This window comes from Solanum tuberosum, unplaced genomic scaffold (genome assembly GCF_000226075.1).
Source record: "Solanum tuberosum cultivar DM 1-3 516 R44 unplaced genomic scaffold, SolTub_3.0 scf00103, whole genome shotgun sequence".
Lineage (NCBI taxonomy): Eukaryota > Viridiplantae > Streptophyta > Magnoliopsida > Solanales > Solanaceae > Solanum > Solanum tuberosum.
In genome coordinates, this window is record NW_006239027.1 from 978,643 (window position 1) to 987,287 (window position 8,645).

General features: G+C 27.1%; 1 protein-coding gene across 1 annotated transcript in view; it reads right to left on the reverse strand.

Annotated features, from left to right (window-relative positions):
- The window catches only part of AP1 (MADS-box protein CMB1), a 15,095-nt gene extending 6,757 nt beyond the window's left edge, over nucleotides 1–8,338 (reverse strand). Inside the window, exons 1-7 of the mRNA XM_006348601.2 lie at nucleotides 7,946–8,338; nucleotides 4,744–4,822; nucleotides 4,155–4,216; nucleotides 3,812–3,911; nucleotides 3,634–3,675; nucleotides 3,482–3,523; nucleotides 3,050–3,183 (exon numbers count right to left, since the gene is read on the reverse strand). Of these exons, the coding sequence (XP_006348663.1) occupies nucleotides 3,050–3,183; nucleotides 3,482–3,523; nucleotides 3,634–3,675; nucleotides 3,812–3,911; nucleotides 4,155–4,216; nucleotides 4,744–4,822; nucleotides 7,946–8,130 (644 nt within the window). The 5' untranslated portion in view covers nucleotides 8,131–8,338. The remainder of the gene's footprint in view (nucleotides 1–3,049; nucleotides 3,184–3,481; nucleotides 3,524–3,633; nucleotides 3,676–3,811; nucleotides 3,912–4,154; nucleotides 4,217–4,743; nucleotides 4,823–7,945) is intronic.
- Between the last annotated feature and the right edge of the window lie 307 nt (nucleotides 8,339–8,645).

Here is an 8,645-nt window from a genome sequence, read left to right on the forward strand (position 1 = left end):
TATATATATATATATTGTAATTTTAGTTTCTTTCTATTTCATTTGTTTTAATTTATGTGGCGCTGGATGGTGTACCTCTTTCAAAAATATTAATGTATGTGAAATCGTGGTCTTTCTGTCAAATGAGATGTTTTATGTATATGCTTTTTAGAATTGATTTAATATTTTCTCTTAAAACTTACATGTTCCAAAAGGGTTGAATAGTGTACTTGGTTTAACTGCGACGTAATTCCACCTCTGATTTGATAGGAAATGCAATCTAAGAAAAAAATGGAAGTATTTTTTGAACTTGAATCTAAGACAAGTCTTAATTATGTCTTGTTTAGCTAATTAAACTATCAAAATGAACTTGTTTTTGAAAAATATATTTTATTTAAAATATTATTCAAAAAAAAACTTTTGGAGAGTATCAATTTTTGAATCACTAATATTAATTTGAATTTTTTTTTGTGTTAATACTATAACAACAATTTATGCTTGAACAAAGTTTTGAAAATACTTTCCATTTTGCGCTACTATACGTACTACTCAAAATTCAAAAACACATTTTTTTCCTTAAAAGTTTGGCCAAACACAACAATTTCCTTTAAAAGTTGGCCAATCTAACTACTATTAGACATTTAATTTGTACAACTCAAAATTATTTTATTAAATATAAAAAATTACCTATTCCATCGATGGATCTGACATGAGGTGTCTAAAATGAACAGAATCTAGTTAAAGTGTATAGGTAAAAATTACTGTCAACTTTAGGAGGCGCCGATGAGTTTGTAGGAGTTGAACAATACAAACTTTAATCAATATTTAAAATATATTTTTCATTTTATTGATATAAGAAATATTACGATTTATAATATTTTTCCTATAATTTTAATTTAATTAAATATTAAATTAATTTAAATCTAATTTAATTTTAGTCAAATTAATTCTTATAAAGTAAAACATGAAAACAATTCCATATGAAAGTGAGTACTCTCAGTGTTCTATTTTAGGTGACGCTCTTTTCTTTTTAATCCGTCTCAAAAAAAAATATCACTTTTCTATAATTAAAAACAATTTAATTTTAAAATTTTCCTTTTTGCGCTTAATAAAATAATTTATTGTCACACTATTATTTAAGAATTAATTTAGACCATCAATTTCGAAACTTTTCATTTTTTTCTTCTTAAATATTTGCCAAGTCAAATAATACCACATAAAAGAAAACGTAGAAAACTATATTTTGAGAAATTAAAAAGAAAAATATGTCAATAATTTGGTTGTTTATTAAATAGAGTATAATAGGATAGAATAGGTGTGGAAAATGGTGTAAATAATAAATAAAAATTTAAGGAGTAGACAAGTACTATGAAAATGGTATTATAATTATTTAAAATAAAAACCAGATGGTTTTTAAGAATGTGGTGTCGAGTTTTGATTGGTTGAAAGGACAACATAGTATGGTATTCATTTTTGTATGGTGGATATATCATGTCTATCACAGATTTTTAAGATAATGTTCTGTGCCTTATGCTATTCTGTCTTTTCAACACATTGTTGAAGCCTATTTCTCCTCCTTTTAAAATAAAAATAAAAAATAGAATTTATGTTCGTGAAAATTAAATATTATTCACTTTAAATAAAAAATTTATAGTTGAAGTTGTTTTGATTATATGATCTTACTAAGAAAATTATAATTTAAATGTACTTTTTCTAAATTTTGATTATATCCCTTTTTCTAATTTCTTATAAAGTTTGGATAATTTTTCTTATTTGAGTCGGTCTGAATATCTAATTTAGCATGATATTATAATTAGATTTGATCTGATAAATAAAACCTTCTCAAAGGTCTTGAACAATTGCGGGATGAAAATATCCTTGATATATGAATGTGCATTTATTAAACTAGACAATAGAATCTCAGATAAAAAATATTCAAATCCAAGCGTAAAAGGGGGTGGAGGTGAAGAATGAATAAATCCCACATCAATAAGAAATAAAAACCTCCAATTTTTTTGAGGTTTTTAATTTTTTTAATTTTCTTAAATGGGTTCATGTGGCCTCAACTTGAACACAAAGAAAAAAGAAGTAAATAGTAATTCAAAAATATAGTGTTATTGCTAGACTCTTCTTGACAATAAATACATCACAATATTATATGTCACAAACATTATCTACATAATCCAAGATGGAAAATATAAGTTTTTGAAACTATGAAGATATTGTATTGATTGTGGTATCCACATATATAATTTTCCATCTAACTTATGTAATAAAAATAAATAACTTGTACAAAGTAAGATGATTTTTTTTCTCCATACTCCAAATTCAAAGCATCCATCCAGGTACAACTCCAGCAGCATCATGTGTTGATGGTGCTGCATTTTCAGGTTGTACGTTATCGTACCTGTAACTAAATCAACAATATATAACCGTGTCTCAGTCCTAAACAAGTAGACTATAAAGTCAAAAGTGTAATTAGTGCTTCTGAATTCAAAATATATGCATGTTTATAATAAGATTTTTTTTTAAAAATGTGTGTACATGATATACTCCACGTTTGACTGATAAGATATAAATGACCTATTTTCCCAATAAAATCAAGTTTTTAACATTATCTTACATGTATTTAACATCGAGTTGACTATAGAAAAAACTCGACATTTAGGTGAAACACCCCATGATATATGGTATGTACTATGTAATGTGTTAGTATGTTCCACTACAATTACTTGAAATGCGTTTAAAAATAATAGCAAATAGCAATAATATCTTTTTTTCGATTGGGTATAGATGGCTTTAGTTATCCTTATAGCTCGTTAATTAGTTAATTATTAGATTTGTGTGTGTGTTCTGTTGATATGCTTTACTAGAGCTGAGGTCAATTATAAACAACTTGTCTATCTTCACGAGATAAGGGTAAGACTGATGCGTCCCTTTTCAAACCCTACTTGTGAGGTTACACAGGTACGTTATTATTGTTGTTGTGTGCATTGAGTGTGCCTTATATGTCTTTTGGATAAATTTATATAAAAATAATTCATGAAAAGCTAGAAATTTTCAATATTACCTTATAGGCATTGTATTATTGCAATTTACATGTTGAAAAAATCCCTCATGCTGAGAAGGCTGCTCATGTCTATATTGTACACTTTGCTCACCAGAATGCCATGATGTTTGAAAGGCAACACCAAGTTCTTCCAACTGAAATTAACAAAATTTCCATAGATAATTATTGTTAAAAGATCAATAATATGAACACGAAATATGATCGATTAATGAACTTTATCCACGATAACAATTCATATACTCAGTTCAATTATTGTAACGTACGTAACAAAAATAATTTTGTGACTCTACAACTATGATAGTGAAGTTACTTTAGTGAGACAAGAAATTGTAATGTGACTTTAGTGTTATAGTAGATAAAGTCAGTGATCGATCTCAAGTAATTTGTGAATCAAAATTAAGCCAAAACTATAGTCTAAGTTATTATTGTTACCTTTATTCTCAAAGATTTGTTCATTTCAGTAAGAGATTGTTCCTGTACAAGAAGTAATTGCACATCTTCTTGAGAAAATTATGTTTCCAATATAATTTGAGAAAATTAAAATAATCAAATGTCATCTTAATTAATTTCTATACATCATGTACCTTTTGTTGAAGTTCAGCAAGTTGATCAAGAATGTGTTGTGTCTGAAAACAAGATTAAAAAAAATAGTTGATTAATTAAGACCTTAGTAGACACTCTTTCTGTCTCAAATTATTTGTTCGTAATTTTTAAAAATAATTATCTTAAATTATTGGTCATTTTTTAAAATAAAAGTAATACCTTTGTTGACCTAATTTGCCTCAATGATGAATCCAATTGACGTTCAAGCTGTTCCAAGTCTTTTGTGCCCAATTGTCCCAAATCCTCCCCTAGCAAATGCCTAAACAAATGAAAAAGTTATTTTATATAAATTATAGAGAATGAATTGTCTAGAGTTGTTGACGTGTGATCAGGAGCTAGGTCACACATTCAAGTCGTTGAAATAGTAAAGCTAGGCAACAACAAACCTAATATGGTTCGATCATTTTCCGCGAACTCTCGTATATATAGCAATAGCTTAGTGCATTCAGAGTTGAAAATTAATCTAATAATCTTGGTCTAAATATAAGTATTGTTTTCTCACCTTTGAGACTGTTGTAACACTTCCACTCTTGCTTTAAGCTTCAAATACTCTTGGTAGTTGTTCTATTTTTAACAATATCACAACAAGCAAATCAATTTTAATTAGCCATCAACATTAACTTTAATTTAGTGGTAGAGTTAATGATGAAAAAAAATAGATCTCAACTATCATATTTCCGAGAGTTTCATACTTCAGCTATCTATTATTCTATTTATATGCTTAAACTATCATATTTTCGCAAGTTTCATACTTCAACTTTCACTTAGTTTATATTAAAACACACATCAATGTTAAGTTGGCATACACACGCATGTTGTTGAATAAGAACAAATATTTGACTGACTAAGTATCGAGGTGTGTTTTAATACAAATAGAGTGATAGTTTAGGTAGATAAAGAGAATAATGAATAATTAATATATATAACTCACGGAAAGATGATAATTTGAGTGTGTACTTGACCATTAACTCTTAACTTTAGAAACTATAGGTAAAAAAATTTGAATTTTTTCATGTTTTCTCAGAAAACTTTTGAGTAATTTATATATATATATATATGATGTTTGATTAAGGAAAAAGAACAAATAAAACCTGTGAATCTGGTGAAGTTTGGGTTCCTTCAAGTGTACCATAATTGTATCTGTGGTATCTCTCCAATGTCTTGGAAATACTAGAAAGGCAAATCATAGAATAATTAGATATTGAATTTGATACGATTTCAAAAGGCATAATACATAAACAGACACTCAAACTTGATTAGTTGTTAAGTAAACACTTTAACATAATTTTGAGAATGCACATTTAAACGGTTTAACTTGGTCTCAACTGACAACTGAACATTCCAAGTCGTCTCTACTATGTCTTCTAAATATCTGATGCTGATGTGACACATAAATTTTCGAAATGGTCTAGATAATAATTTTATAAGTTGAAGTATTCAACTGATTTAATAAAGACAAATTAAAATGTCTAGACATGTATTCACAAAAAAAATATGTGAACTTTCGATGGAATTCAATGGAAATTGACTTGTTAAAAATGTTTTGGACAGATTTTCGTTGAAAATAACTTCCAATGGCGTTTCGATGAGAACTTCCCTCGAAATTCACACATTTTAGTATTCCTTATTACTAGTACTAGTATTTTATCTTTATGAAATGATTTATACTTAAATAAATATTTATCGACTTGGTTTACGGTAAAAGTTTTGAAAAAAAACAAAGAAAGGAAATTAACTATAGAAAGTAAAAGAAAAGAAGGAAAAGTAATACAAAGGGGAGGTAAAATTTTTGAAAAAGAACTTTTAATCTACATTATTTCAATAAAATTGTATTTTTTTGGTCTCAAATTAGTTGTCATATATTTTCTTTTGAAAGTCAATTTGGCTCATTCTTCAAAGCTAAATAGATCAACATTCCAATACATAAAACTCATAAATTTTCAGCGTGCTTAACGTTAACAAGTTATAGTTTGCTAATCATGCATGGTGTTGTCTAATAATCATTTACTTCCTAAATTCACAAGTACGTAAACACAAGGATCTTATAATGTCCGCATTTTTATAATCGAGAGTTGTGATAAGATAGAAATATGATCCTTTTCATCAATCAGAATACTTGAATTTGACCTCCAAAAACGAAAAAAAGATTTTAGTTGGGATTGGGAGTGCTTTCCTTTTACATGACACAGTTCTGAATTAGTCGATACTCTAAAAGTCAGAACTGAGAATATGATAGAAAATCAAGCAATTTGTATTACTTTCTTATAATGATAATAATAGTGTAGGGGACTACAAGATACGTACCGTGATCAAATATTGTCTAAATATAATTTAAAACAATTTATTTCTTATGCATGATAAAGTGTACTACTAATTGATTTGATCCCTATTACTTTTGTGAAAGTTTGAAAAAGATGATATTAATTCTTTTTTCCTTTTTTATTTATCTTTGGTCATGATAATTATAAGGGAAAAAGAACATATATACCCGAACTATCGTAAATGGTATGCAGATACCCTCCGTCATATTTTTGGGACATTAGTGCCCCTGCCATCCAAAAACTAGAGCAAAAATGTCCTTCACTCTGACGAAAGACTAAATAAGGACACGTGACACATTCTTATCCGTCAATCCAATATTTAATATATGTCGGTCGGTGGATAAGATTATGACACATGTATGTCAGTTAGTATAAAGGGTATATATGCTCTAGTTTTTGGACGGCAGGGGCACCAATGTCCAAAAAATATGACGGAGGGTATTTGCATACCATTTACGATAGTTCGGAGGTATATTTGTCATTTTTTCCTAATTATAATTCACCTTTTTTATATAGGATAGATAATCTCGAGATATTGATATGAATTTAATCTTGATTTTCGATAATATCCATAAAAAAATGTCATCTCAAGACTCGAATTTAAAATTTTTCTTTAAAAATAATGAATTTTAACGATTGTAATCCGTTAAAAGTAAATTAAAGAAGTGATTAATTTCAATACTAGAGATGATGATCAAATCTAAATATATTCTATTTGCTTATAATAATGTAGTATATGAAGAATTTATGCAGCTTTATATTGAAAAATTGTCACGCTTGTCTTTATATATGTCTGTACTTTAAGAAAAATAAAGTTTCATAAAATGAAGAAATATGAAGGTGGACATCAAATCAACACCAAAGTTGAAATCATGATATTAAAGACTCCCCTCAACTAATATATTCCTTATAAAAATTATAATAATTAATTCTTTATCTTTAAATATATAAATTCATCAAGATTCTTGATTTGTAATGGTATAATTAATTTGTAATAATCTATTAAAAAAACCTAGATCATATGTTTGTTCCAATAAAATATTTTCTTTGTTGACAACATTTCAACATATGATAAAGTCAAAGTATATGGAAAACTTAGTCCAAAATTATTTTTTCTCCTACCATAAATACGATAAGCAACATCCTTCAATCAAAAGTCTAAAAATAGAAAAATAGTACTACTGACATCTCTAATCTTTGAGAAAATTGTGATGTTTTGATCATATATACTATAAGAATTAAACTGTTATGCAATCTGTATTTTAAATCAATATTACTAATAACAATAACTTTGCCCAACAGAAACAACCCCTCAACACGGGTTAAAAATATAAATATAATATTAGTGACAACTCAAATCATCAATTATATCTTTTTTCTTCATAAAATAGCATCAATCATAGACCAAACCTTCTTAGCAGACAATATAACATCTCCAATTTTCAAGAAATCAAGATTTTTTTCATAGAGTAGCATCAATTAAAGATCATATCTTCTAAATTACCAGACAATAGAATAAATACGATAATTAAGAAGCTAGCTAGTACCATTCAATCGATATGAAATCTCTAATCTTTAAAAAATGAAAATCATTTTCATAAAATAGCATCAATTATAGATCAAACCTTCTTAGCAAACAATACAACATATACAATCAGAGATACCCCTCAATCGATATGACATTTCTAATCTTCAAGAAATCAAAATCTTTTTTCATAATATAGCATTAATCAAATATCAAACCTTCTTAAAAGACAATAGAACATATACAAAAAAAAAAAAAAATAGTTCCCCTTAAGTGATATGACATTTCTAATCTTAAAGAAATCGAGATTTTTTTCTTTATATAACATCTCTAATATTCTTCAAGACAATTAAATTCTTTTTTCATATAACAACATCAAATATTAAAGACCTAAGCGTCTTACCAAACACTAGAAAAAAAAATGTGTCAATGAAAATACATACATACCTTGAGTTGCTGCAAAATTCATAAAGTTTGCCACGACTAGAGAAAATAATAAGAGCAATTTCAGCATCACAAAGAACAGAAAGTTCATAGGCTTTCTTAAGGAGTCCATTTCTTCTCTTTGCGAAGGTAACTTGTCTATTTATTTTGTTCTCAATTCTCTTCAATTCTACTTTCCCTCTTCCCATATTGTGACTTTTTTTTCGATTTTGAACGAAATATAATATGAAGAAAAAAAAATGTAAAATATTTTTTTTTTCTAAATTTGTTTTGCCATAAAAGACTATGTGTTATAAGACAATATAATGTAATTATATATATATGGTTTTTGTTGTTCCCTCTTATACTTTACATCTTCTTATTCTTAGGGTATGGGTAATAGATTTAATGTCTTTGAAATCTAATGGTTCCCTAGTCAAGAAGAAAAGAGAAAAAAAGACTTTTTTGTTTTACTATCATGAGGTATTTCAGAATTTATTATTTCGATTAATCTAGATTAGTATCGTGGAGGGCCCATTTAAAAGAAAGTCGCGTTGTTCAAACTAGATTATTTTCTTTCATTTATCAAGGCTTGAATTAGACATTTTTGTTTGCTTTGGTAATATATTATAAATTTGTTTTTATTATTAATTTTATCATGACTTTTTTACTATTGTATTCTCTTGTCTTAATTACTTGCTTTTAAAATGCTTTACTTGAGCTG